The 27,937-nt window shown below is 69.2% G+C and overlaps 1 protein-coding gene across 3 annotated transcripts; it reads left to right on the top strand.

The window, feature by feature from the left end:
* Positions 1-2,226: 2,226 nt before the first annotated feature.
* LOC137848753 (microtubule-actin cross-linking factor 1, isoforms 6/7-like) lies at positions 2,227-23,947 on the top strand. 3 transcript variants are annotated; one of them, XM_068668146.1, is made up of 39 exons: positions 2,227-2,333; positions 6,132-6,712; positions 7,181-7,351; positions 7,482-7,642; positions 8,047-8,206; positions 8,319-8,403; positions 9,041-9,282; positions 9,485-9,604; positions 9,804-9,911; positions 10,019-10,237; positions 10,387-10,590; positions 10,667-10,898; positions 10,995-11,221; positions 11,291-11,413; positions 11,721-11,822; positions 11,927-12,028; positions 12,687-12,842; positions 13,085-13,240; positions 13,900-14,097; positions 14,178-14,306; positions 14,540-14,710; positions 14,814-14,969; positions 15,210-15,416; positions 15,538-15,657; positions 15,870-16,039; positions 17,163-17,322; positions 17,567-17,764; positions 18,379-18,504; positions 18,751-18,894; positions 19,890-20,078; positions 20,416-20,530; positions 20,606-20,772; positions 21,133-21,295; positions 21,503-21,657; positions 21,733-21,807; positions 22,256-22,373; positions 22,464-22,651; positions 22,739-22,859; positions 23,030-23,947. In XM_068668146.1, exons 2-39 carry the CDS (start codon positions 6,167-6,169, stop codon positions 23,074-23,076), a joined length of 6,231 nt encoding a protein of 2,076 aa, XP_068524247.1. In that variant the 5' UTR covers positions 2,227-2,333; positions 6,132-6,166; the 3' UTR covers positions 23,077-23,947. The 3 variants fall into 3 exon arrangements, with proteins under 3 accessions (XP_068524247.1, XP_068524246.1, XP_068524245.1); XM_068668145.1 differs by lacking the exon at positions 2,227-2,333 and adding an exon at positions 4,434-4,570; XM_068668144.1 differs by lacking the exon at positions 2,227-2,333 and adding an exon at positions 4,692-5,722.
* Positions 23,948-27,937: the final 3,990 nt, after the last annotated feature.

The following is a 27,937-nucleotide window of genomic DNA, read 5'->3' as shown; positions in this document are numbered from 1 at the left end:
AAATCTCAGTGCTCATCAGCCGAGGACAGCGCTGCCCCATGGGGTGTGCCCGTGTCCCGGTGCCGCTGTGTGGCACGGTGCGGTCAGCACGGCGGGCTGCTGCTGGCACTGTGCTCGGTGGTCCCGGCTGCTGATCCCACCCCTCTGCTGGCTGCAGGCCCCGGGAGGCAGGAGGGGGGCTGGTGGTGCTGGATGCCCGGTACCTGCTGCAGGGCTGGGTGCTGCCAGGCTGCGGGGCCGGCCAGGGGCTGCGGTGAGGCTGAGTGGCCTCGGGGTGCTCTGAGCTCTGAAGCCGCTGACAGGGCCATGGGACCTGGGGCAGTGCAGGGACCCGTGCCCCCCTCCTGAGGCGCCGCGTCACTGCTGTCAGGCAGCTCCAAATCCGTTCGTTCTGGTTGTCATGTCCCAGGACGGAGCTGTGCCTGGTGGCTGTCCCAGCTCTTCCCACTGCTGCGCTGAGCTGGGGGCAGAGGGGGGAGCACGGGCAGCGAGGAGCCCCACGGAGTGCCTGAACTTGACTGTGAACACCAGGGACGCTCCTCGTGCTTGTGAAAATATTCCACGGCCCTGCTTGTCGAGCCTGTGGTCCTCAGCCTCTGCCCCTCGCAGGCAGCGCCGATGCACGGCGTCGCAAACACACGGCCGGCAGATCGGTGTGGGGGCCACCCGCCCACCCTTGCTCTGCCTCGTGCTCACGTTCCTTGTCACCCCCCTCCTCGCAGCATCCCACAGGAGGTTTGTACCTCACCTCCCGCAGCCTCTCGCAGCGGCTGTGCTCCTGCTCCCCCATCTCGGCAGCTCTCTGGCTGTGCCCTGGGTGAGCTCTGTGTGACCCTGAGCTCCTTTCAGCTCCTTTGCTCTGCCAACAAATGCCTCGGGCTTGGCTGTGTCCCCTCTTCCCACGTGCTTCTGCAACCTTTTGTAGGTGCAGCCCCTTGTCCCAGACACGGACGCTCACTGCAGGCTCTGCAGCGGGGCAGGGCTGGGGCTGTGCCCCTGGGTTCAGGCACGGGGCTCGGGGCTGCTCTGGCCACTGCTGGGGGTGGCGAGGACGAGGGTACGTGCGGGACCACGGGCTGGAGGGACCAGGCATGCGGTGTCTGGTCTGAGACACGCAGTCGATGTGCAGGAGGTGGATATGGGGCGAGGTGATGCTGTTCCGGTGGGGACGGGGTCAGAAAGTCATCGCTGCTGGTGCCGTGCCCATCTCGAGACTGCTAGTGACGAGCCCTGCCAGCCCACTGGTCTGGACTGGGGGAGCACAGGGGTGGCACTGGAGGGAGGGGAGGACTCCCACAGGCAGCCAGCACACGAGATAATATGGGGGGGGGGGGGCTTTGTGCCGTGCAGCTCAGCCTCCTCCGAGCAGTGCCCCCAGCCCAGGGCCAGCTGCTGCTCCTGGGGCTTTGGTGCTGGGGTTTGTGAAGCCTGCCCAGCCCTCGGCGCGTCCTGCACCCACCCGCGGGCCCTGCAGGGATGGGTGCAATGCGGCTCGGGGCAGGAAGGGGCAGCATGGCTCGGTGACAGGGACAGGGACAGGGACAGGGACAGGGACAGGGACAGGGACAGGGACAGGGACAGGGACAGGGACAGGGACAGGGACAGGGCAGTGCCTGAGTGTGCAGGGTTTGGGCAGGTGGGGAGTTCTGTGGGGCACTCAGAGGCTCTGTGGGGCACTCAGGGGCTCTGTGGGGCACTCAGGGGCTCTCCCTGCCCTGGCGCTGGGAGCCGTCACCCCCCAGGCAGCACTGCAGGTCAGCGTGGGCTGGAGCCCCTCTTGGGTTGCAGCTCTGCAGCACCACGCTGCTCCTCCTGCCTGCAGGTACCAGCCCCGCTGCACCCCTGCCAAAAAACCCCGTCCCACCCCTTCCTTCTGCTCTCTCTGCAGACACGCTTCGCTGCGGATGGCACCGGGCTCTCCGGGACGAGCACGGAGGGGCTGTCACCAGAGGCGGAGGAGCTGGAGAGGTAGGGGTCTGCTGGGCACATCGAGGGCTGCCCAGGGCCAGGGACTGCTCGTGGGCATCTTCGTGATGGCTGGGGTGAATCTGGCACCGTCCCACCTGGGTCAGCCACTGGGAAAGGGACAAGGGTGCTGCAGGCAGCTCCATCGCTGTCCCACCCAAACCGAGGGGTCCCTGGAGGGGACCCTGCACATCCTGGCTGTGTCCTGCGCCCCTGCAGCCCCGCGTGTCCCACGCTCTCTCCGCAGGGCGCAGCAGCGGGGCGAGGGGACGGAGTGGCGGCTGGAGGTGCACGAGCAGCTGCTGGCCCTGCGGCACTGGCTGGACGCCGTGGAGAAGAGGCTGCCGGAGCCGGGCCCTGCGCTGCAGGTATCGGGCTGGCCCCGGGTGAACGGCGGCCGGCAGAGCCAGGCAGGACCCAGCCCACGGTTCACGGAGGCTGGTGAGGTCTCGGTCCCCAAACGGGACAGCGCCTGGCTGCGGCTGGTGGCAACGACACGGCCCTGCCAACCTCCTCCTGGCACCGAGGGACCAGGCAGGGGGCTGTGTCCCCACGGCGCTCACCCAGACCTGCCCGCGGCATGGCTGCACCTCCGTACCCCACCGCCACCTCCTTTGGCTGCGGAGGGCTTGGAGCCTCGAGCCCCCGCTGGCAGCCGGTCCCTGCCACCCCCTGCCCCCCGTGCAGCCCCGTCCTGCGTCCCCTGCATCCAGCCAGGGCCGTGCAGCTGTGCAGGGAGGGCTGCAGGCGCTGCCCAGCCGTGTCCTCGCCGTGTGCCCATCTGCTCGCAGGGCCCTGCCAGCAGGGTGTGAGGCGTCCCCCTGGTGCGGGGCAGCAGCGGGAGCACCCGGCCGGTGGGGGCTGCCCTGGCCAGCCCCTCCTCGCGGCCCTGTGAGCAGCCCCTCGCTGGCTCCTTTTGTTCTGGGGCTGGCCAGCACACGGGCTCCCCGCGCACACATGACAGCACAAACTGAAAGGGCCATTCATCGCGGCCCTGGCGCAGACAAAGCCGAGGCCGAGGAGAAACCCACCCAGCTCCCGGGATCTGAGGCTGCGGATTCCAGCCGCCCGCTCCCGCCGCTGCCCCGCGCTGGGCTCGCTCTGCCCGGGGCACCCGCGCCACCCCCAGCCCGTACCTGAGGCCAGGGAGCGTGCCAAGGGAGCTCCTGGCAGGCGCGGGTCGGGCACAGCGAGAGGCTCCGGGAGGGAGCCGGGGCTGCTGCCCCCACCTCGGGGGGCCCCGGCCGGGCGCTCGGGGGCACGGGAGCCTCAGCAGCGTGGGGGCTGTGCCGGGGGTGTCCAAGCTCCTGCACACCCTGCATTGGGCTGCGTGGTGGGGGGCGAGAGCCGTGCTGCAGGAGCAGATGGAGCTGGGTTTGGGGGAGCAATAGAGGGGTGCAGACCCCCCGGCCAGTTCCTCTTTGGGGTGCTCAGTGGGGCAGCATCACCCCCCCAGCACAGAGCCAGCACCAGGGGCTCAGCACCCTTGGGCAGCCCCCGGGTGCCTCCCCGTTGTCGCGGCTCCCCTGGGGGGTCCCGGAGCACCCAGGGAGGCCCCCGGCTCTGCAGGGCGCCCACGCACACCCCCGGCAGCGGGTGCTGAGCCCCCCGCTCAGCGGGAAGGCGCCGCGGAGCCGCAGGGACCCGGGCTATGCTAATTCCCTGCCGCGTCTCTGGCAGACAAAGCCCCCGGACGCCTCCGCCCGCTGCTTTCAGGAGAGCCCAAGGGACCCCATCCATCAGCGCCGCGACGCTGCCGGGGCCCCCCGAGGGGCACCCGCTCCTTGTGCGGGGCAGGAGCCCCCCGGCCCCGGGGTCGTGCCCCCCACGGGGTGGGCTCGGGCAGGCTCCGGCGCTGGGGCTGGCGGCGCGGGCACCGCGGGCAGCAGCAGAGCCCCGACCCCCCCGGGAGCCCCGATCCCCTCCCGCACCCAGGGCAGCGGCGAGTCCGGCCCGGAGACCCCCCGGGGGGGCGGTGGGCTCTGTCCTGGCACCGCCGCCCCCCTGCCCGGCCGCCCCCCTCCCGGCCTCCTGCTCCCACCCGAAACCCCCCAACCCCAGCGTTGGGGTGCGCGGGGAGGGGGCCGCGCCCCGGCCACCCCTTGGGGGGGGGCGCGCTCGGGACCCGGGGTCGGGCAGCGGCGCCCCCCTCGCCCCCCCCTCCCCGTAGCCCCCGTCCAGCCCGGGGGGGGGCCGCGCACGGGGCCGGGTCCCGGCCCCCCGGGGTTCTCCCAGCCCGGTCCGGGGCCGGGGGCAGGTGCCGGGGAGGGGGGCGGTGGGAACGGCGCCGCTCCCCTCCCCCGCCCGGGATGGCTGCGAGGCCCCGGGGGTTTCCCCGGTAACGGCCCCGCCGCGGCTCAGCACGCCAAGGGTTAACGCGAGCGGCCGTATTGTACGAGGGGGGCGTGCGGCGGGGTCAGCAGAGCCGTGCCGAGCCGCGCCGAGCCGCGCCGAGCCCCCCGGGCCATGTCCCCGCGCCGGTGACCCGGGGCCCGTCCCCGCTCCGCGCCCCCCGCGCCCGTCCCCGCCCCGCCGCCAGGGGCCGGCGGCGCCCCCGGGAGCGGGCGGCGGGAGCGGGGCGGCCCCGGCCCACGGACACCGCGGGGTGAGTGCGGGGCTGCGCCCCCCGCCCCGCCTGGGGACCCGCGGGGGGCGAGGGGCGCACGGGGGGGGCGCGCCAAGGGGCCGGGCGGGGCGGGGCGCGAGGTCCCCGCGGGGTGCGGGGGGTTTGGGGGGGTCTCCCCGGCCTCCCCCGGGGGCAGCCCCATCCTGCGGGGGGCCGGGGGGCGCGCCTGGGGGTCGGGGGCCGCTGAGTGCAGGGCCGGGAGCGGGGTCCCGGAGCCCCCCTGCAAGGTGCAGCCGAGCGAGAGCGGGCGCAGGTGCCGCGTGTGGGGTCTGCGCCGTGCCGGGGGGCTCAGCGTGCACCCACGGGGCTGACCCCTGCGGGGCGTGCACCCTGCGGGGCGTGCACCCTGACCCCGCGTGTGCCCCCGTTGCGCGTGCCCGCAGCTGGCGTGGGCATGGTTGGGGCTGCGAGGCTGCGGGGTGCGTGCGTGCAGCGTGGTGGGGGCTGCGCCTGTTGCATGGCGAGGGGCTGAATGGGTGCGTGTGAAGTGCGGGTGCGTGTGAAGTGCGGGTGCAAGTGCACGTGGGGAGCGTGGCCGTGCTACAGGTGCACGCAGCAGCAGGTGTGTGCAGTGCCCCGGGGCCGCACGCACCCTGCGTGGAGCTGGGGGGCTGTGGGCAGGGGGCTGTGGGCAGGGGGCTGTGGGCAGGGGGCTGCGCGTGCACACAGAGCCCCAGCAGCCAGGGGTCGGTGATGCGGGTGGGTGCACGCGTGTGTGTGCCCCTGCAAGCCCCCCCCCTGAGTGTGTGTGTGCGTGTGCGTGTGTGTGTGTGTGTGTGTGTGTGAGTGTGTGTGTGTGTTCCTGCACACGGGTGCATGCCCAGCACCAGGCCCTGGGCGCAGGCTGCGCTGCGGCAGCGCCGGGCTGGGTCTGGCGTGGGAGGGTCCTGGCGGGTGGCGCGGGGGATTTATGGCTGCGGCAGGCGGGGAGCTGCCTGCCGGGGGGGTGCTCCCGATGGACGGCCCCGGCCCCGCTCCCCCCCGCAGGTCCCCGGTGCTGCCTTTGTCAGGGCGCCGCAGACAGATGGCTCTTTTCTCCCGGCTCCGCTCGCCTCGGAGTTAATCTAATGGCACAAAGCGATGCTGCTGGGGAGCATCTGCCTGTCTGCGGGCGCCCTGCGCTGCCTCCCGGTACCTTTCATTTACATTTCTCTTAACGAGACGCGCATCTGCCAGGCAGGGACGCGCGCTGCCCGCCGAGAGGTGGCAAAGCCACAGGTCCCGCGGCGTCCCCACCCGGCGCCATCCCTCTCCCCGTGACAGCTGGGTCTGGGTGACCACCAGTGCCTCATCCCCCCGCTGTCCCCAGGGCCCTGGCCCTGTTGTTCGGGGGCTTTTGGGTCCCCCAGGCCTGTGCAGGAATTCGGGTGGCAGCAGCATCCTTTGGGGCAGAAGTGCAGCTGGGAGCCGGGGTCCTGGGGTGCAGGATGAGGCCCCAGGCACTGCAGAGTGGGGCTCGGCCGCCGAGCAGCCCCGTGGTGGCTCCGATAACATGCGCCCTCCTGGCCCCGATGACATGCGTCCTCCTGGCTCGTTTCAGGCCGGGATTTGAGGTGGGGGCCCGGCGCCCACGCCATGGGGAACTCGGTGAGTCGGCCCAGCTGCCTGGGCGAGAAGAGCCGGCGCTCAGAGGAGCTCCTCCGGGAGCCGCAGCTCCGGGACCTGGGGCTGGACGTGGGGCAGCCGCCCGGCGGGAGCGTCGCGGAGACCCAGATGGGGCCGCTGGAGAAGCCGCCGGCGCCGGTGGAGAACGGCTGGAGCCCGGCACCTGCGGCTGGCCGGAGCGGGGCCGGCAGCCCCGTGCTGAAGCGCAGCCTCTCGGAGGTGGCGGTGCAGAACGGGGGCGCAGCCTGCGTCCCGCTCAAGGGGCAGGGAGAGGCGCGGGGCGCAGCCTGGACGCCCCCCCGGGCCGGCGCCCCCCGGAGCGCCTGGTCCTGGAAGCCCGTCACCACGCGGGAGGTGACAGAAGTGACGGAGGTGACGGAGACCATCGTGACGGAGATTGTGGAGGTGACCGAGTACCCGGCCGGCGAGAAGGGCGAGCCCCTGGTCACCCGGACGGTCACGGTGCTGACGGAGCGCGCGGGGGAGCTCGCAGCCGGACACGCGGATGCCCCAGAGGTGACTGCCGGGCAGGAGCCTCTCGCCAAGGACGACGCCGTGCCAGCCCCAGGCGTGGGCTGGGGGGGCCCAGCACCCCCAGCCAGGTGCCAGGAGGTCGGAGCAGCCCCCTCCCCTCTGCCACGGCGGGTGGGGGCTCGAGCCTACCCCTGGCACCGTGAGCTTGTAGGGTGCGCACTGTGCTGGGTGCTTTGGGGTGTGCGCTAGGGCTTTCCAGAGCTCTGCAGGCAGTGCCTGATCTTTTGGCCCCGAGGACCGAGTGGTCTGTGCAGAGCCCTTCCCCAGCACGGCTGTGCCAATGGGACCGGCAGGTGACATGGGGCCAGGCTGGGGGTGCTGGGGAGGACTGGGGCTGGGCTGGGTGCCTCTGTCCCAGCACCGCCTCCGGGACTGGGCATCGCAGGGACCGGAGCACCCCAGCCCCGCGGCCGTCCCGAGCCTGGGTGGCTCAGCCACCTCTCTCCCCAGGTGTCCCTGCGGGCTGTCCCCGTCCCGGAGGATGTGGCAGGTACGGAGCGAGCCCAGGACACTTTGGAGAGCCTCCTGGCCTGGGTGGCAGACATGGAGGAGCTGGTGAGCAACCAGAAGCCGCCCTCCTCCGAAGTGAAGGTGGCGAAGGCGCAGCTGGAGGAGCAGAAGGTCGGCAAATCCTGGGCAGGCGCAGCCCTCCCACGCTGGTCTCCCTCCAGCCGGGGATTACGGGGCTGGGGGCTGGGGGCTGGGGGCCAGGCAGCCCCCCCGGCACAGCTCTGTGCCGTGCCCCCTTCAGCTCCTGAAGCGGCTGCTGGAGGAGCGGAGGCCCCGTGTGGAGCACGTCCTGCAGGAGCGAGCGGCGCTGCCGGGCACCACGGCAGCAGCACCCGAGGGGAGCAGCGGCCTGTCCAGCCTCGGGGAGAAGTGGGGCAAGCTGATGCAGGAGGCAGAAGCCAGGTGGGTCAGGGCTGAGGCATTTCTCAGCAGGGTCAGCACCTCCAGCCCTGTGTGCGCAGGAGCCGGCGGTGCCGTGCAGCTCCCCCGCCGTGCCCTGCAGCGGCAGCAGGACGTGCTCTCACCACGTCTGTGCGGGGTCAGCGGCTCTGTGCTCGCCCTGCTGCGAGGAATGGAGATGGAGCAGGACTGGGGCTGGTGCAGCCGGGCAGGGGCCGCCTCACCCTGTGTCCCTGTGTCCCTGTGTCCCTGTGTCCCTGTGTCCCTGTGTCCCTGTGTCCCCGCTCCCTGGACCCTGAGCCCAAGGTGCCCGCAGCGTGTCCCTGGGGCGGACGGGGGGATGCCGGCCTCACCTCTCGTGGTCGGGGTGGGAAGCTCAGCCCAGCTCACCCACCTTCCCGGCGCAGGTACGGCCACCTGGAGCGGATCCTGCCGGCAGCACAGAGCTTCCAGGAAGCCGTGGACTCCTTCCAGGAGTGGCTCGGTGCCACAGAGCGGCAGCTGGCCCAGCTCTGGCGTGCCAACGGCTGCGTCAGCCGCGTGCAGGAAGCCCACCAGCAAACCCAGGTCAGGGCGGGCACGGACACAGCGGGACAGGGCGTGGAGGGAGCCGAGAATTTGGGCACGGGGAGGGCTGGGACGGGGAGAGCAGCCGCTGCCACAGGAGCCTCCCTCCCAGGCCCTCTGCGAGGAGATCCGCGCCCGGCTGGCGGAGCTGGAAGGAGTCCTGGAGAGCGGGCAGCGGGTCCTGCAGATGGTGACAGGTGAGATGGGGACGGTGCCACGTGGGGGACCGCAGCCCCGGGGCTCGGGTAGCGGGGTCTGTGGGGTACCCGCTGCAATCCCAGTGAGGGCAGAGCCTCAGGAAGGGGCTGGCCTGGATGGGGGGCAGTGGAGATGCCCCCAGATGAGCAGGGTGAGATGCGCCCATGTGGAGATGGGTCCCTGAGGATGTGGAGGGCCACAGGGTGGGGACAGGGAGGTGGGAGGGAGAGGTGCAGAGCTCTGCCCTGGGCTGTCCGGCACCAAGGCATGTCCCAGGGAGGTGGCAGTGGGGGCACCCCATGGTGCTGGGTGTCCTTGGGGCTCCCCACTGGGTTGCCACTGACTTTGGGAGCACGGCATCGTGCGATGCCCGCCCTGCCTCGTGGAGGGGGCACACGGATCCCATCAGAGAGCGGCCGGGGGGAGCCCACGGCAGGGCAGCACAGTGGGATGGGGCACAGCAGCAGCAGACAGGCACTTGGTGGGGATGAGGGGGCAGAGCCAGGCCCAGGAGGAGCAGAGGAGGGGAAGAGCAGGATGTGGAGACCGTCGGGAGGGAGGGCGCGCTCGCTGCGGCAGGTCCCTGGCCCTGGGGATGGTGCTGCGGTGCTGAGGCTGCTCCTGGCACCGCCGCAGGGGAGGAGGCGCAGCTGGCGCAGGAGAAGATGGAATCCCTGAGGATGCGGTACCTCATCGTGGGCCAGAGCAGCGCTGACACCGTGCACCGGCTGGGGCAGACCCTGGAGGCCTCCTCCCGCGTGGGCACTGCCCAGGAGGACCTGGCGCTCTGGCTGGGACGCGTGGAGAAGGAGCTGGCCTCCTGGGACAGCCAGCACGGCGGCCAGGAGCCTCCAGTCAGCACGAGCGACAGGGAGAAGGTGCGGGAAATGGGGTCCCTGGGGACGGGCCCTGGGGACTGTCCCCCTCTGTCCCCATCACGCAGACAGGGAAGGGTCTGGAGGGGAGCAGGGATGGGCCGTGCCGGGCAGTGGGGAAGTCCTGCCCTGACCGAATGCTCTGGGGGCTCTGCCCTGGGAGCCCCCCACGGTGCACAGCCAACAGCTCCCCTCCCTGCTGCAGTTTGAGCAGATCCTGGGCTCCGAGCTCGCCCACCTGGAGGGGCTCAGCGAGCGGCTGGAGGCGGTCAGCCAGGTCCAGCTGGACGCGCAGGCGCTCCGCTCGCAGCTCTCGGACCAGAAGGTGGGTCGGAGAAGCTGCTCAGGGCCACCGTGCGCCCTGCTCGTGCCATCCCCGGGGCTGGGGGCTGGCCGCTGTCCCCCCACAGAGGGTCGTCGGCGCAGGGCCGGGGAACAGCCAGCCCCCAGGGGCCGTGTGCCTGGGTCTGGCCGTGCAGCCCCGCAGAGCTGCCATGCGGCACCCTCCTGCCTGTGTCTTGCAGCTGCTCTCTGCTGAGATCCTGCACCACCGCGGGCTGGCGGAGCGGCTGCTGGGCATCGCGGACCCGCTGCTGAGGTCCTGCCCCGAGCCCCTGCAGCAGCGCCTGGAGGTGAGCGGCTGCAGCGAGGCTGTGCCGGGTGGTACGGGGGGACGAGGCCGGCTGTGCCGTGTCCCTGCGCTGGCAGCGGGCACCTGGTGAGCTGTGTGTCTCTGCAGCCCTCGGTGCAGGCGCTGCGGGAGCGCGCGGAGCAGCTCTTCGTGCACAGCGGGGCCTGCGCCGTGCAGCTGGAGCACGCACAGTCCCTGCTCGCACAGTTTGCCGAGGCTCACGCCGAGCTCTTGCCGTGGCTGGAGGAGACGCAGGCCGTCGGGGTGCAGCTCTCCCCAAACGCCATCAGCTACGAGGCCTTCAAGGAGCAGCAGGCGCTGCTGCAGGTGAGGGCTGGGGAAGGGCAAAGGCTGGGCTGAGCTCTGGCACCCCGTGGGAGTGCGGTGGGGAGGGCACCGGGCTCAGCCCATGACTTGGCCCCGTGCTCCCTGTCCCATGGCCCCTCACGCTCCCACGGCCTCTCCTCTGCCACCAGTGCCTGCGGGAGGCGATCGCGGAGCACCGGCCCCTGATGGGGAAGCTGCAGCGCGTCTCCGCGCAGCTGGTGGAGCTGAGCCCGGAGCAGGGCGCCCCGTTCCAGCAGCGCTGGCAGGAGGCGGAGGAGCAATACTGCCGCGTCCGCGAGCGTGTGCGCCAGGCGGCCGCTGTGCTGGAGGATGCACTGCCGCGCTACAGCCAGGTACGGCCGGCACGGGGGCTGGGTCCCCCTGAGCTTCCCTCCGGTGACCGGGCCGGTCCCGCTGCACCTTCCCCAGCTGACCGAGCGCATGGACCTGCTGCTGGAGTGCCTGGAGCGGCTGCAGAGCCGCCTGCAGAGCCAGCCCTCTGTCCGCGGCGACACGGCCCACCTTCGGGAGCAGATCCGGGAGAACAGCCTGGCCCTGGGCGAGCTGGAGAAGCTGGGGGTGGCCCTGGAGACCGTGCAGGCACAGGGCGCCGAGCTGCTGGCCAGCATGCAGGCAGCCAACTCCGACGCTGCTGCCAGAGGTGCTGGCAGGGGGTGTGGGAGCAGCACGTCCCCGTGTGGGTGCAAGGCCCCGCGTGGCGCCCCAGGCCGAGCCCTGTCCCTCTTGCGCCCCGCAGGGATCCAGGAGCGGACGGCGCAGCTGCTGTCCCAGTGGGGCCGCCTGCGGGGCCGCTGCGAGGAGCAGGAGCGCTGGCTGCGGGAGCTGCTGGCGCTGGCCGACCGCTTCTGGCACGGCCTCTCGGAGCTGGCCCTGACGCTGAGCGACACCCAGCAGCTGGTGCTGGGCCTGGAGGAGGCTGGCGGCGAGCCCGAGGCCATCCGCACGCGGCTCCGCACCATGCAGGTACAGGGCAGGGGTCCCCAAGGGCAGCCCCATGGCACGGGCAGCTCCGAGCCCCCTCCCCACCCACAGGCGCTGCGGGAGGAGATTGACTCGCTGCAGGGCGAGCTGGACACGCTGGGCATCCTGGGCGTGGAGCTGATGTCCTCCTGCGGGGACCCCGACAAGCCCGACGTCACCAAGAGCCTGGATGATGTGAGCGCCCTGGCTGGGGGGCCGGGGGGCTTCTGTGGTGGGCACGGGTCCGCATGGGGGGTGTGGGAACGGGACATCCTCAGAGCCGAGCCGCAGCTGGGCCCTGGAGAAGGGGCAGGCGCGTTCCCAAGCCCCGTGGGTGCCCCTGGGCTGTGCTGCAGGGAGGGTGGGTGTTCCGGGCTGGTGTCCTTGCACAGGGGACGGTGTCCCTGGCATCCCGTGGTGGTGCCAGCTGACTTGCGCCCTGTGCCGGTGCCCACCCCCCCGAGCTCCGCGCGGTGCCGCTGACCCTCGCGCCCTGCCGCAGCTCTACTCCTCCTGGCACAGCCTGAACAAGGTGTGGACGGAGCGCTACGCCCGCCTCGAGGAGCAGCTCCAGGCCTCCGTCAGCTACCAAGAGACCATGCAGGTGGGGTGCCGGGAGGGCTGGCGTGTCCTGTGTGCGGGGAGAGGGATGGGGACAGCGCCTAGGGCCCCCCGCCCTGCCCAACGCCTCGGTCCCTCCGTCCCCAGCGGCTGTTCGAGTGGCTGGACGCGGCTGAGCTGCGCATCGCGGAGGAGTTCCTCGTCGGTGGGGACCTGGACATGGTGCAGCAGCAGCTGGCGGAGCTGAAGGTGTGCGGTGCTGCAGGATGCCTCCCCGGCCTGGGGTCGGGCATGGGGAGCAGGGGGCAGGCGGGCGCTCGGGGTATTTCCTGGCAGCGGGATGAGGGCGCGGGGTGTTGGACAGAGCCGGTGCCCCCTGCACCTGCTCATGGTCTGCAGAGGGTGGCCAGGACCTGCCCGGGGTGCCCGAATCCCTCCTGCCCGAGGTGCCCCAAGTGGGCAGGGCTCCTGGCTCTCCACGGGGAGGAGCTCTGGGCCCAAGTGCCCGTGCCAAGCTGTGCCAGGCTGTGCCAGGCTGTGCCAGGCTGTGCCAGGCTGTGCCAAGCTGTGCCAGGCTGTGCCAGGCTGTGCCAGGCTGTGCCAAGCTGTGCTGTGCCATTCCAAACTGTGCTGTGCCATGGCATCCTGTACCATAGTGTGCCATACTCAGCTGTGCCGTGCCATGCTGTGCCATACAAAGCCTTCCCATGCTGTACCGTGCCACTTGGCTGTGCCATGCCATGCTGTGCCATGCCGTGCCGTGCCATGCCTGGTGGCACCTCAGGCCCATGGCTCCATGTCACACGGCCAGGGACCGTGTGCCACCACCCATCTGATGGTTGGACTCGATAATCTCAGGGGTCTTTTTCAACCTACCTGGTGCTCAGATTCTATGATCTGCCCCCAGGAGTTCAAGCGGGAGCTCTACCAGTGCAAGGTGGACGTGGAGAGCCTACGGCACCAGGCTGGCCCCGGGGGGCAGGGGCAGGGGGACCCCCCGGCCCCACTCAGCGACTTCCGACAGCGCTGGGACCGCCTGGAGGAGGAGATCGTCAGCCGCCAGGTGAGGGGGGCTCGGGCAGTGCGGGGCAGTCCCAGGCTTGGGGCAGGGCTGGGGTGGCAGCTCTGGGAGGCGGTGGGGGTGCATGAGCTGGTGACCAGATCGGCCACGAGATGGGCACGAGGTGAGAGCCGCAGCAGTGTGGGTGCGTGGGGCTGGGTGCATGGTGCTGCACGGTGCTGGGTGCATGTGGGCAGGGCTGACCCCACCGAACGGGTGCCTGATCCTGCCCTTGCCTCCAACAGCACCAGCTGGAGGCAGCTCTGCTGGGCCTGGGGCAGTTCCAGCACCAGCTGGAGGAGCTGCTGCAGTGGCTGTCCCACACCACGGAGCAGCTGCAGGGCCCCACGCTGCTGCGCCTCGACCTGCAGAGCTGCGAGATCGAGCTGGCCAAGCACAAGGTGAGGGCGGTCATGGCACGGGGCCCCCTGCACGCCCCATCCCGGGCTGCCCCCAGGCTGCTGGCTGCGTGTCCCCCAAGGGGACCGGGCACAGCCCTGCCGTGGGGTCCCACTGCACCGTGCGGTCCCTCTCGAGGTCCTCCTGCTGCGGGGCCGTGTTGTGCCGCAGGGCACTGCTCCCCCCAGCTCCTGGCACTGCCCAGCCCATCGCAAGGCGTCAAGCCCCGGGGCAATGGTGGCTTGGCCAGGCAGGTCTGTGGTTCGGGGCGGGCGGCGTGAGAACGCGTCCCCTCCCGCGGTGACAGCATGGAAGGAGTGAGCTGTCTCCTTCCCCTTGCCCAGGCATGCTCGTGCCGTGCCTGCTGTCAGCAGGGTGCTGCGAGGTGCACGTCGGTGGGGAGGGGGGCCATGCATGGCAGGGCGGCCCCAGCCTCATCCATCCCCCGTCCTAGCAGCCCCCCTGCCACGAAGCAGCAAATTTGTTGCCTTGCGCCTGCCCTGTGCCACTTGGGGGACAAAACCCTCTGCTCTGGGTGTCCCTTGCCAGGGCGCTCCCCAGTCCCCGTGCCGTGATGGCAGCGTTGGAGCGGGTGGGGAGGTGGCCCAGGTGCCCGGCAGGGTGTGAGGTGCTGGCCCTGATGGCCCCGTGCTGTCCCCAGGTGCTGCGGAACGATGTGATGTCCCATGCCCGCACCGTGCAGTCCGTCAACGAGGCCGGGCAGGGCTTGCTGCTCTCCAGCCTGGGGGACAGCGTGGAGGGGCTGCAGCGCAGCCTGCAGCAGCTCAACCAGCGCTGGGACGTGGTGCAGAGCGAGACCGAGAGCCGCCAGCTGGAGCTGGAGAACAACCTCAGCCAGGTGCAGAGCACGGCGGCCGCCCCCGCTGCCACGTCCCCTGCTCACGGAGGCAGTGCTGAGCCCCCTGCGCCTCCCCCCAGGTGCAGGACATCACGCTGGAGATCACGGAGCTGCTGCAGTGGCTGGAGCACGTGGAGCTGCAGCTCTTCTTCTCCAAGCCGGCGTGGGGCCACCCAGACACCACCAAAGAGAAGCTCGCCGCTCACCTGGTGAGCTCCCTGTGCCCCCCAAGCTGCAGAACCATCCCTGGGGGGTGCCCCCCTCTGTCCTCTCCACGCTGGGGTGCTGGGACCCTTCTCTGCCTCCTCCCCTCCCCAGATGGGCAGAGCCCCTCTGCTCCTCTCCCTGGCTGCCCAGGCCCCCTGGTCACAGCTGGAGCGTTGTGCTCCCCGTCCCACTTGGGGCAGGGACACGGGGCTGTGACACCGGGCTCTCTCGGCAGGAGCTGTGCAAGGAGATGGAGTCCAAGCAGGAGACGTACGACGCCGTGCGGGACCGCCTGCAGCGGCTGCTGGGCTCCTGCCGCGCGGCACGGCCCTGCAGCACCGAGCACAGCCTGCGCATCCTGGAGCAGAAGTGGGAGAGCGTCCACGCCGAGGCACAGGAGAGGAAGGTGTGTGGGGTGGGGGTGCGCTGCCCACCTGGGGGTGCGGACCCTGCCCAGCTCAGGGGTCTGCGGGCGCCCGTCCCGGTCAGCATCCCCGCTGTGCCTGCAGGAGCGCCTGGCCGAGGGGCTGACCGTCACCACCGAGTTCCACGGCACCATGCAGGAGCTGCTGCGCTGGGTGGCACACGCAGAGGAGCTCCTCAGCTCCCCCGCGCCCCCCAGCTTCATCCTGGACACTGTCACCGTGCAGATCCAGGAGCACAAGGCAAGTGTGGCCAGGCTGGCAGGGCTCTGCCCCATCCGCAGGGGGACACCCCGGGTCCGTGGGCTGGCTCCTGGGGGCTGGGGTCCTCCGGAGAGGTCCTGAGCAGCACCGGCACCATCAGAGGAAATCCCCCTGGGCTGCCCCCAGGGCTCCCCCCAGTGAGGGTCTGCCCTGTGGCTTGGGGGCTTGCTCCTGCCCTGGGGCTGCCCACGCACCCCAGCCACGTCTGGCTGCCCTCAGGCCCTGGTGAAGGAGGCAAACGCCCACGGGGAAAAGTTGAGCAGCCTGGAGGCCGTGGCGTCGCGCCTGAAGGACTTCAGCAGGAAGCAGGACGGAGCCGTGATCCAGAACCTCGTGCTGACGGCCAAGGAGCGGCTGGGCAAGGTGCTGCAGCACACGGCGGAGCGCGGGGCGACTCTGGAGGAGGCTCGCAAGCGCACCAAGCAGGTACCCGGCCGGGGTGGCGAGGGCACGGGCCCTGCAGGGAGCTGTGCCGCGCTGCCCGTGGCTCCTCGGCGCTGTGCCCCGGCGCTGTGCGCCCTGCACGAGTCCCCTCTCCCCGCTGCAGTTCAGCGAGTCCCGGCGGCTGCTCCTGGACTGGATGGACGAGGCGGAGCAGGCCCTGGAGGCGCCGCAGGACACGGCCACGAGCCAGGAGGAGATCAAGTGCCAGCTGGCTGAGCACAAGGTGAGGGGCGAGCTGCCCCGTGGGGGAGTCCCAAACTGCCTGGCCAAGGGCAGCGGGAGCAGAGCTGGGGGCTGTAGAGGGGCTCCCCAATTCCCAGCCCACCCCATGCCACGGCTGGGCATCGTTCCACATCTGCCCCTGGGTGAGGGGCATCAGCACCCCCGGCCGCCCCGCTGAGCCCCGGGGTCCGGGCTCACCCCCCCTGCCCGCAGGCTTTCCAGAGGGAGCTGCGCTCGAAGCGGCCGGTGTACGAGGCCACGCTGCGCAGCGGGAGGGCCCTGCGGGAGAGAGCCCGGCTCCCCGAGGACCTGCAGCCGCTGGAGGAGCTGCTGGGGGAGCTGAAAGAGCGCTGGGACGCGCTGTGCAGCCGGGCTGCCGAGAGGTCAGGGAACCTGCCCCGTGCCGGAGGGTGGGGTGGGGTGGGATTGGGGATGGGGTTGGGGATGGGATGGGGATAGGGATGGGGTGGGATGGGATGGGATGGGATGGTGCAATAAATGGCTCAGTCTTCAAAACAGGACTATAATCAAAGTTTACAATTTATTAAAGGAATAGAGGTAAGCAAACAGTGCTGGGTGCGCCGGGAGTCTCTGCTCCACCAGGACGCACACCAGTTACATCAAGCAGCTGATTTTTATGCTCCTAGGCTGATACAAATTCATTACTACTTCTAAAAAAACCAGGGTTATTATAATTAGTTTCCGGAATCCAAACCCTCCGACTGGAGCATGTATATCAGTCTCCGGTGGTCCCTCTGGGGGTCTCTGGGGGTCTCTCGTGCTGAAGGCTCATAGTCTTCCTCCCTCTTGTCCTTCTCCTTTGTTCAACTTGGCTGTATGTCGGAGACTTGTGCAGCGTCCCCTGCAAGCTTTGTCTTTTAGTTGTTCTTCAGCTCTCCCCGTCTCCTTAATCTCCTGGCCAGATAGCAGAGACTTGCATCGTGTCCCATGCAATAGTCATAATATTTAGCAGTTATTCTGAAACCCCCCAGATATCAGAGACTTCAAGGAAAAACCTACAAAAACATTTCCCTTCAAGCTCTTTATTGACACGAATTGCTAAAACATTCCTTTGCAAGATACAAAAATTACATACATCAACCACTCCGTTTTTCTTAGACTTGTGGTTACACAAGGGTCTGTAAGGCAGAAGGTCACGTTCAGCATACCATGTGGCCCTAGCGTTGTTCCATACTGACACGAGTCAGATGAACAGATCTCACAATGGGATGGGATGGGGATGGGGATGGGGATATGGGATGGGATGGGATGGGATGGGATGGGATGGGATGGGATGGGATGGGGATGGGATGGGGATGGGATGGGATGGGATGGGATGGGATGGGATGGGATGTCTGCGCTCCACTCGCCTCGGGACCCCCAGCTTTGTCGCTTTGGGACCCCCAGCCTCAGCACCTCAGCCTATGGCCCCTGGAGGTGGAGCCGGGATCCGACCCCAGCCACGGGCAATCCCAGGCACTCAGGGCTGTGGCTGTTCCCCTGCAGGCAGCACAAGCTGGAGGAGGACCTGCTCTTCTCAGGCAAGTTCACCGACGCGCTGCAGGCTCTCATGGACTGGTTGTACCGCGCTGAGCCGCAGCTCAGTGAGGACGTGCCCGTCGGAGGGGACCGGGACCTGGTCAGCGACCTGATGGACAAGCATAAGGTGGGCGTCCTGGGCCGTGCAGGGGGCTGCCTGCTGCGTCCTGGCCCCATGGGACCCCTGGGGAGCGACAGCCCCAGGGCAGCCCTGGGCTCAGCACCAGCCCTGCCCGCAGCCCCCCGTCACGCCGAGCAGTGCTGGGGTGCCCCATGTGCCCCACGCACCCCACGTACCGTGCACCTGGGGCACTTGCACAGCCACTGGGACCCCCGGCAGCTCCCACTCCCTCCTGCTCTCTCCCCCTCAGGTCTTCCAGAAGGAGCTGGGCAAGCGAGCCAGCTGCATCAAGATGCTGAAGCGCTCGGTGCGGGACCTGACCCGCGGCAGCAGCAGCGTGGACTCCCAGTGGCTGCAGAAGCAGATGGAGGAGCTGAGCACGCGGTGGGACCTGGTCTGCAAGCTCTCCGTCTCCAAGCAGGCCCGGCTGGAGGCTGCGCTCCGGCAGGTGCGGGCGGTGACCGGGGGGCTGCAAGGTCTGGGGCTGCAGCTGGAGCCCCCCACAGGAAGGCTGCATGCGTCTGTGCATTGTGGGGTGCTGCAGGGGGTGCACAGCTGTGGGTGGCCGTGCATTGCAGGGTGCTGCGGGGCTGTGGGTGGCCGTACATTGCGGGGTGCTGTGTGGGGTGCTGTGGGGCTGTGGGTGGCCGTGCATTGCGGGGTGCTGTGGGGCTGTGGGTGGCCATGCATTGCGGGGTGCTGTGTGGGGTGCTGGGCTGTGGGTGGCCATGTCGCAAGGTGCTGCAGCAGGGTGCCAGGTTGGGAGCTGCAGGCACCTGCTGGAGGTGCACGTGTACGGAGGGCGCCTGTGCACGAGGCAGGGTGCTGCACGGGGTGCCCTCCTCAGAGGGGATGCACCGATGGGGGTCAGGGAAAGTTGTGTCCCGAGGAGTCTTTGGGGTGAAGATCATCCCCGCTGTCCTGCTGTGGGGTCTCAGCGGGGCTGGGGCTGCACAGAAGGGGCTGTGCCGGGTGCCTTGTGCACAGCTGCAGGGCTGGGGGCTCGCCAGGGGCGGGGGGCTGCAGGGTGGGCACTGAGCAGGTCCCGGGCTGTCGTGGCAGGCAGAGGAGTTTCACACCCTGGTGCAGTCCTTCCTGGGGCGCCTCTCCGAGTCAGAGAAAACCCTCAAGTACGGCGTCTTCCCCGAGGAGGAGGCGGCTGTGCAGGAGTGCCAGAACCAGCTGCAGGTCAGTGCCAGCCCCCACCTCCAGGCACATCTCCATTCCTGCTCCAGGATGTCCCATTGCTTGTCCCATTGGCGGTCTGGGGCCCCAAGCACCCCGAGGCATGGAGATCTGGGGCCCCAAGCACCCCATGCCCTTCCCCTGCCTGGATGCCCGGCTGGGTGGGAGCAGGTCCCGGTGTCTCTGGGGTCTACAGCGGGATGCGGGGGGCTGGGACCCCGTGGTACCACACTCTGTGTGCCCTCCCAGGAGCTGATGAAGTCCCTGCAGTGCCAGCAGCTGGAGCTGGAGTGCATCACCTCGCTGGGGGAGGAGATCCTCTCCACCAGCCACCCAGACTCCATCATCACCATCAAATCCTGGGTCACCGTCGCCAAGAGCCGCTTCCAGGAGGTGAGCTGCGTGCCCCGGCTCTGTCTGTCCCTGCAGGGAGCAGCCACACAGCCCCACACAGCCCCCCACAACCCCACACAGCCCCCCACCCCGGGGCCATGCAGGGGAGCACCCACAGCCTCTCCAGCCCCACCGGGCTGGTGGTGGCTCATTCCATGCGCATGAGATGGCGTCCCCTGGTCCCTGGGGAGTGGAGTCTCGGGGATCCCCACACAGACCCCGCTCCCCCAGAGGCTCCCTGCTCTGTGGGTTTGCAGGGAAGAGCGTTCCCAGTGCTCCCCGTGTTCCCAGTGCTCCCCGTTGCCAGTGCTCCCCGTTCCCATTCCTCCCGGTTCCCATTCCTCCCTGAACGGGTCTGTCCGGTTTGGCCGATCCCCGCACAAAGCCCTCAGTGAGCAGGGATCCGTGCATCTGATCTGAGGGTGCCCCAGGGTGTGGAGCAGCACGTCCAGTCCCAACACCTGCGGGGCTGCCCTCACCCACAGCCCCGCTCGCCCCAGATAGCGAGGATGCTGCGGGGGCAGTGAGCACGTCGGCAGCAGCACGGCCCTGGGTACAGGCACGTTTGGCCACCACCCGCAGGGATGTGCTGAGCAGTGGTGCTCAAAGCACTGGTGGCAGCCCCAGGAGCTGCAAGGTCCCTGGCACATGAGGGGCAGAGCTGTCAGCCCTGACAGCGGGCCCCTGAGCCTGCCCCACAGGCAGGGATAGGTCCCAAAGCATCCACGTTCTTGCCCCATGCTCCCGCCCCATGGCACGTTGGGTCATGGAGCACTCATGTCCCTGCCCAGTGCTCCTATCCTGTGGTCACTGGGGCAGCTGGACAGGATTTTGTGCTCCTGCCCCACGGCAGGGCTGGGCCGTGGCTCCCCAGACCCAGACTTCACCCCCCCGCAGCAGTGCGCAGCTGGGGCTGCCGGCACGGTGCCACCGCCGTGTGTCCGGCACCGCGCCACCGCCAGCCCCGGTGGCTCAGCCCCTGCCCCTTGCTGTAGGTGCTGAGCTGGGCGCAGCAGCAGGGCGAGAGGCTGCAGGCCCAGCGGGCCAGCCTGGCGGCCGAGCGGGAGGAGATGGCCCAGCTCGTCGACTGGATCACGGCCGCCGAGGAGGCGCTGAGCCTGCGGGACCAGGAGCCGCTGCCGGAGGAGGCTGAGCAGCTGGAGGAGCTCCATGCCCAGCACGCGGTGAGGGCCCCGCAGACAGCTCCCTGCCATGCCGGGGGCTCGCCGTCCTCCCCGTGCCCTCCTGGCACTGGTGGGAGCGCTCAGCCCCACCGAGGACCTTTGGGTGCATTCGTGGCTGCAGCCGGCACATGCACGATGCTGCAGCGCTTTGGGTGCATCCCTGAGCTGCTGCTTCTGCTGCGAGGGATGCTGATGTAGGAGCCCCCTGGGGCTGGTTGGTGGGTGGCCACGCTCTTGGCTTCAGCCCCGTGCTCCAGCTGTGCTGGCAGGTGGGGGGCACACCTGGGAGCCCCTCTGGCACGGCCGGTGGGCGCTCAGCGCCGGCCTCCTGTGGCAGGTGTTCATGGAAGAGCTGAACCGCAAGCAGCCTGATGTGGAGAAGGTCACCAAGAGCTGCAAGCAGAAGCTGGCCACTGAGCTGGGGCCACCATCTGCCCGCAGATTGGCCACACGTAAGAGCCACTTTGCCCCCGCGCTGCGCCCCAGGCCCCCGGCCGTGCCCTCACCCCTGCCTGTGCTGGCTGCAGGGCGCCGCAGCGTGGGGAAGGCGCAGGGCGCTCCGGCAGTGCCACTTGGGGGGCTGGAGCCCCAGACGCCCCTCATGGCCCAGCTCCTGCACCGCTGGCAGCAGCTCTGGCTCCTGGCTCTGGACAGGCAGTACCGGCTGGAGACGGCCCTGCAGCGCCTGCGGGAGGTAGGGGCAGTGCTGCAGCCCTGGCTCGTGCCAGCAGCTCCTTTCCTGTGCATGGGTGGGGATGGCCCCGGGGTCAGTGGAACAGCACAGGCAGAGCCAGGAGCCTTCCCTGACCCTGTCCCCACGTGTCCCCATGGGCAGGGGGTGACCCCAAGGGACCGGAGCCAACCTCACTGGAGCCTGCAGCTCCCCAGTGCAACCCCGAGCTGGGGGTCCTGGGTTCCCTTCGCCCATCTTTGATGGGTCGGGGCCGGGAGCAAGCTGGTGGCACAGCATCGGGGCTGAGCCCCAGCGCGGGTCCTGAGGTGGGGGCTGAGCGACTTTCCTGCAGCCGTGCTAATTCCTCTGTGCCTCTCCGAGCTGGAGGAGTTCGCTCACTTCGACTTCGGGGTCTGGAGGAAGCGTTACATGCAGTGGATCAGCCAGATGAAGTCCCGGGTCCTGGATGTTTTCCGTGGCATCGACAGGGACCAGGATGGGCGCATCAGCCAGCGGGAGTTCATCGAGAGTGTCCTCTCCTCCAGTGAGTGTGCCCAGGACCCGTGGTGGGCTGGGGCTGGCTCATGGGGCCGTGCCCCCCGGGACGGGGCAGTTTGGGAGCAGTGGGGGCAGGAGCTGACAGCCGGGCACCCCCCTGGGAGGAGGACCCAGGCTCAGTGCCAGTGCTGGCTGGGCTTGGTACCGGGGTGCGCAGGGCACAGCAGGGCTGAGGGTCCCCGTCCCTCCCCAGAGTTCCCCACCAACGTCCTGGAGATGAACGCCGTGGCGAGCATCTTTGACATGAACGGGGACGGCTTCATCGACTACTACGAATTCGTCAGCACCCTGCACCCCAACCGGGACCCGCTGCGCCGGACCGCGGATGCCGACCAGATCCAGGACGAGGTACGGCCAGGGGGCCGCGGTGGCACGAGGCTGGTGCCCTGCCACGGGCCTGACCCACGCGGGCTCCTCTTCCAGGTGAACAGGCAGGTGGCCCAGTGCAACTGTGCCAAGCGCTTCCAGGTGGAGCAGATCAGCGCCAACAGGTACCGGGTAGGTGCCACCCCCCCCTGCTGCCCCTCGCTGCTGTCACCCCCCAGCTGGGGGTCCTGGGCTTGCTCTGACACCCACACACAGCCTGCACCGTGCTGAGGTCCCCCAGCTCCACAGCCCCTGCTGTCAGAGCCTTTGCAGTGGCGCAGAGAGGGCACGGCAGAGCCACCCATGTCCCATGGGATCCCTGTCCCCAGGGGGACGTGGGACATGGGTGGCTGCCCCCTTTCCCACATGCCTATGGCAGCAGCACCCATTCTGCGCCCCAGCAAGGGGCTCCTTCCCCTGCCTGTCTGCAGGGAAAACCCAGCATCTGTGCTGATGGAGGGGGGACCTGGTGGGCTGGTGCCAGGCACCGCTGGGTGCTGGGTCCTGCCCTCGTGCCCAGCTCCCGGCCCAGCCAAACCCCTCCAGTGCTCACCGTGCCCTCACACGCCTCTCCCCACAGTTTGGGGAGTCGCAGCAGCTGCGGATGGTGCGGATCCTGCGCAGCACCCTGATGGTGCGGGTTGGCGGGGGCTGGATTGCTCTGGATGAGTTCCTGGTGAAGAACGACCCCTGCAGAGGTGGGCACGGCCGTCCCCGCGCCCAGCCGGTGCCCTGCGGGTCTGGGCTGCGTGCTCTGGGGTCTCACCGCCTCTGCTGTCCCTCTCCAGTGAAGGGCAGGACCAACCTGAAGATCAACGAGAAGTACCTGTCCCCAGATGCCTTCGGGGCCACCGCGGCCAAGTGCGCGGGGAACCAGTCGGCCCCCTCCTCCAAAGTGCTGTCCCCCAGCCGCTCCAACTCCAGCCTCAGCCTCTACAGCAGCGCCTCAGCCCCCAGCAGCCCCCTGGCCAGGAAGGTAAGGGCTGGGGAGCCCCGAGCCCCCGTCCTAGCAGCGCTGACCCCCCCAACACTACTGCAGCCCCTGCGTCTCTTCCCTCCCCAGTCGGTGCTGCGGAGGACGCGCTCTGGGGACCGGTGCCCCCGCTCCCGGGGCTCCCTGCTGCCCGACGGGGCCGAGCTGCAGTTCACCGCGGCCGAGGAGAGCCCGGACGTGGCACCCCCAGGTGAGGGCTGTGCCGACGTGGGGTGGGGGCTGTGGGGCTGCTGTGGGCTGGGAGAGCAGGGGGGTGAAGCGTGGGGAGCAGGAGCCGTCCGGGAGGTGGGGGTCAGGGTGGGGTCTGTCCCCCAGCCCCAGGAGCGAGGCAGCCGCTCCAGCCCTGCCCCTTCCTTTCAGAGCCGCCTGAGGGGTCCCCCCCAGAGCGCTGCAGCCCCTGCCGCTGAGCCCCCCCAGCCACCCGCCCTGCGCCCAGCACCCTTGGCCGGCCCCACTCAGGACTCTTCTCCCCGGAGGCCGCCCGCCACGGGGCTGAGGACGGCGAAGCTGCAGCCGTGCGCCCCACGGGTCTCCGGGCCGAGGGTGGCCGCCCTGCGCGCCCCGGTACCGCGCTGCGGCCCTGCGAGAGGGTGCCCACCGGCAAGGGCTGAGCTGTCTGTCCATCACTGACCCCAGCATATATGCAAGCGTCCCCCGACACACACCAAACCACCCCCAGGCTCTGGCTGGCACATCCCCCAGCCCCACCACCCCCCCCGGCAAGGCGGGTGCCCCAGTTGGAGCACCCGGGGCAGCTGCGGGCGGCCTGGATCATCGCGGTGCTGGGCTCCCCCAGGGCCCCGGTGGCCCCTGTGCCCCGGGGATGGCCCCCGCCTGTCTCCCCCAGGCTCCTGTGCTCTTAAGGCAGCTGCTGAGGCCCCGGACATTTGGCACCACCCGTCAGGGAGCCTGCCCTCGCTGCCTGCCCGTGCCTGGTGAGAGGTGGGAGGTGGCAGGGTGCCGCAGCCGGGCGCCGGGGCCCCTCACCGGGTGCAGAGCCCCATTTCTGGTGCTAACCCTCACCCCGTGGGCCTGTGGTGTGTGCGCACCAGGCCCTGGCCACAGCTGTCCCCCGCCCCGGCAGGGCTGGGGCTGCCACCGGCGGGGGTCCCCGTGCCCCCATCCCGCCCGCAGCACCCCTCGGGTGGCGGGTCCCTGCCCTGCTGACGCATGTTCACCGCCACCCCGCTAACCGGACAGCAGTAGAGCTGAATGTAACCCTGGCCGGGGCACGGCCCTGCCAGCCACAATAAAGAGTAGATTTCTTTTTCTATAAGCACCCGGGGCTTGCTGCCGTCTGTCTGTCCGCTCACCCTGCTGTCCCTGCGCAGCAGCGCGGGGGGCAGTGCTCCCAGCCCCGTGCCACCGGCGGCGACGCGCAGCGCTGGGGCTGAGGCTGACAAGCCCGGGCTGCCACCGCGGGTGCCAGCAGGCGCCGTGCCACGTTACCTCCTTTCTGAGGAAAGCATTGCTGGGATTCCTGCTGTGCCCAGCACCTCTCCCCAGGGAGGGGGGCCAGGCCTGTGTCGCGCCCCACGCCCATGGCAGGCATCACCGGGACACGCGGCATCGCTGTCCCCATGTGCCCGCTGCCCTTCTCTGGCCCCACAGCCTCCAGACGCGAGGTCCCCGGCCAGCACGGCCCCGCAGTGGTGTTACTGGTCCGGCAGTGCCAGGGGAAGCTGGGATGGGGATGTGTCCTGTGGGGATGTCCTGTGGGGATGTGTCCTGCTTTAAACCAGGTTAAACCTCAACAGGATGCATGGCTGCAGGACGGCCTGGGCCTGGGTCCCGAGGCACTGCTCACAGTGGAGATGTGGCTGTGCCCCGCAGGGACACCCTGTGTGGGGACTGTCCCCTGGTGTCACAGCAGCAGAGCCCTTCCCTGGCACCTCTCTGTGTTGGGAAATGAGTCCAAGACCCCCGTGACCCAGGGCAGCCACAGCCCTCTGCTGATCTTCCAGTGGGGTCTGGGATTTGCCTGTCCGCCTCCTCCCTTACCCTCGTCCTGTTGGCTCTCATGGGATTTAGGGATTTAGTCCCACTTCTACACCACTGTCCCCTAAAACTGCCTCTGCACTCATTTTCCCTGAACAAAATACTTCTGCGTTGGACATCGCCAAAGGGGGACAGGTCTGGAAATGCACCGGTGCCCGTGCCCCATCCAACCCACACGAAAGGGGCCCTGCAGCCCCCTGACCATCACCGAGCCCCCCTGCGCCCCACAGAGCAGAGCATCCACCAAGGCACCCACATTGCTCCGCGCGGTGCTGCCGGCGTGGGCTGGGGCGGCCGACACGGATTGCACTGCACATTCCTCTGCCTGTGGAAATGGCATCCACCCCTCCCAGGCGGGGAACACACCCCGCACCACCGGCACCACCAGCCTGTGTCAGCCGCATCCAGGGCCCCAGGCACCGACTCTGGCTGGGACGCAAAGACAACAGGCGTGGGGCAGCGGGGGGAGCGCGTGGCCCCGCATTGCTCGTAGGGCTGGGCAGGCACCGGCACCCACAGAGGAGCACAGGGACCCCCTGCGGCTGCGCCATCCTCATGGCAGCACGGTGCCAGGGAGCTCTCCATATCCTGCTGCCTGTCCTGCTGTGGGGGGAGCGTCACAGGGCTGCAGCACATTGCCTTGCTTTGCTGCACGAGTGGTTCGTGGGGGCAGCGAGCGAGCGGGCAGCTGCCAAGTGCAGGGACGCAGCTCTGGAGGCTCAGCCCCGGATGGGCAGCACGGCCGGGCACAGGCACCCGAGCCTCCACATCCGAGCTGTCCCGGTGGAGCTGGGTTTGTGGGGCCCTGCTTGCGTGGCGGAGCAGCCCTACCACCAGCGGGTCCCCACGGAGGGCCACGGGGATGCTGCCCTGTTCCCCAACCGCCCCGGTGCCTGCCCTGGCTGTGGGAACCCCAGGAGCAGGGGCCAGCCCCGTGTGCTCGCCCTGCGCACCCCGCACAGCCCCAGACGGAGCCAGATCACATCCCTGGGCCCCATCCTGATCCTGCAAAGCCAAGGGCCAGGCACAGGGACAGAATGCCCCTGGGGCTGGAGGCAGTGGCATGCTGGGGACAGCAGCTGACAGGACAGCTTTTGGTGGCTTTGGTAATGCCGGGGTCAATGTCTGCGTGCCAGCCCTGCTCCTGAGCTGGGGCCAGTCCATGTGCAAGCCCACGTGTGCGCCACTTTCATGGGTATGTGTGTGTGATCCCCCACTCTCACCTACCTGCACAAGGCAGTTTTCGTATGTGTGAGTGCAGGTACCTGGCAGCAGAGCCGCAGCAGATACCTCCTGGTGCTGAGCTCAGCGTCTGGCTTGAGCCCCACCGCGTCCCAGCTGGGCACGGGCCAGCTCCTGCACACCTCGCCCCATCCCAGCCTGTCCCAGCTGCACTGCCCGTGCTGGTGTTGCCCTTGTGGGGCCACGCTCCCTGCAGCTGGCCAGCACAGCCTGGCAGCCTCAGGAGAGGCACCCCGTGGGGCACACAGCGTGGTGCTGGCTGAGCACCTCCAGCGCTGCTCCCTTGCTGCAGCGCCCTCCCCGCCGTGCCCACCAGCCTGCCGTGGCGGTCTCCTTCAGCTATCCCCGCCAGCTGAGGGGGTCCTGGCCACCCTGGGATCATTCCTGCACCGCTGAGCAGCCACATCCCCATGTGCACGCCTCTGGGCTGCCCATGAGCTTCCCGTTGCCCCCAGCAAGCCTCTATCAGCAGCCGGTCTGGCTCAGCAGCCCGGGGAGCAGGGGATTCACTGCGGCTCCTGGGAGCGAACAGAATCCTCCAGACTGAGCCACAGCCGCCCATGGGCCGGGAGAGGTGCCCTGGCTGGTTTGAGCCCTTTTCTTTGTTAGCAGCTAAGATGTTTTGGTTAAGCCACAGACGGTTAGTTCAAATGCATACGCATGAATTGCAACCACACATTACTGCTAATTACCGTAACCAGATGCTTTCCCCTGCGTTTGGGCAGCGTGCCCAAAAAAGCAAAAGCAAAACATTGTCGGCAGGCGTAGCAGCAGAACAACCTAGCACAGCCCAGCACAGTTCCTCTTCAGGAAAGCAAGGGGATGATCCCCGTCAGCTGCCTGGCCCCTGGCAAGATGTGTCTTGCTGTCCTGGCCCCCGTGCACCGTGCCTGGCCCTGCTGCAGCCACGGGGCCATCCTTGCTCCCAGCCGAGGGCAGCACAGCCTTGGGGAGGCCATGGATGGGTCCAGGACCCCACTAGAGGCCAGCGGGTCAGCCTCGCCTGCGGGAAACTCTGCGGTGACGGCACCACTCCAACATGTTGGTGCTGATCCCTCTGCAGAGCCAAGCACTCATCACTGTTTGCCTTTGGATTAAGGCTCCTGGGCTCCTCCTGGGAGTGAAACCTCTGCAACAGTCACTGGCAATGCCCATGTGGCCATTGGAAACCAACGCTGGTTTTTGGCACACAGCCTCCTCCCAGTGTACCACCATAACAGGGGACAGCTACGGCGCTGGCTGCTGGCCCTGCCAGGGGGAAACCGCATCCACTGCTGATGCTGCCCCGTTTGGACATCACCCCCAGCTGTGGGGCATCACCTGCCAATGGCACCTGGGCCAGCCCCTCTCTTGGTGCCACAGTTCTGCTGCCCAGGATGGGCCCGAGGGTGTTTGCAGTCCCGGAGCACTGGGCTCTGCACTGCTCAGGCAGCGGGCACGGAGCGGGTCCATGCGTGGGCACACGGCTACACCGAGCACGGGGCTGTCTCCGCGTGGGGTGCAGCGCTGCTGCCATGGGGACCCACAGCAGGAGCCATCTCCATGTGCCTGCTGGACCACGCTGTGCCAGGAGCTCGCCTATCCAGCCCCGCGCCTGGATACCGGCAGCTCTCCAGACAACACACTCCTACACACCATAAACACCTTGCCCAAGCAGCACGTATCCGTCCTCCCCGGCACGGCGCAGGGCTGGCACCAGGACGGCGCTGCAGCGTGACCCCACAGCGCCCAGATCCCCAGAGGCCCACCTCCCCGTGCCTGGTGCCTGATTATTTTGGGGCCCACCAAGCACCCGTGGCCCTGGTGATAGGAGCAGGGGTGCGCAGGGTGGAGATGGGGAGCCGGGTGTGGGGCTGGGAGCGGGGTCCGGAGAAAGGCGTGGGGCTGGTGACGGAGGCAGAGGAGGGGTGCACGGGTGACTCAGGCAGCAGTAGGGTGGCTTGGGCATGTTTGGGGCAGTGCGGGCTCCACCTGCACATCCATGTTGGAAAACAGGATGAGTGCAAAGTTGGGGGGGGGCAGGAATGG

Source organism: Anas acuta (assembly GCF_963932015.1).
Source record: "Anas acuta chromosome 2 unlocalized genomic scaffold, bAnaAcu1.1 SUPER_2_unloc_1, whole genome shotgun sequence".
In the NCBI taxonomy this organism is placed as follows: domain Eukaryota; kingdom Metazoa; phylum Chordata; class Aves; order Anseriformes; family Anatidae; genus Anas; species Anas acuta.
The sequence above is the reverse complement of the archived record's forward strand: the minus strand, read 5'-3'. Positions and strand labels throughout refer to the sequence as shown.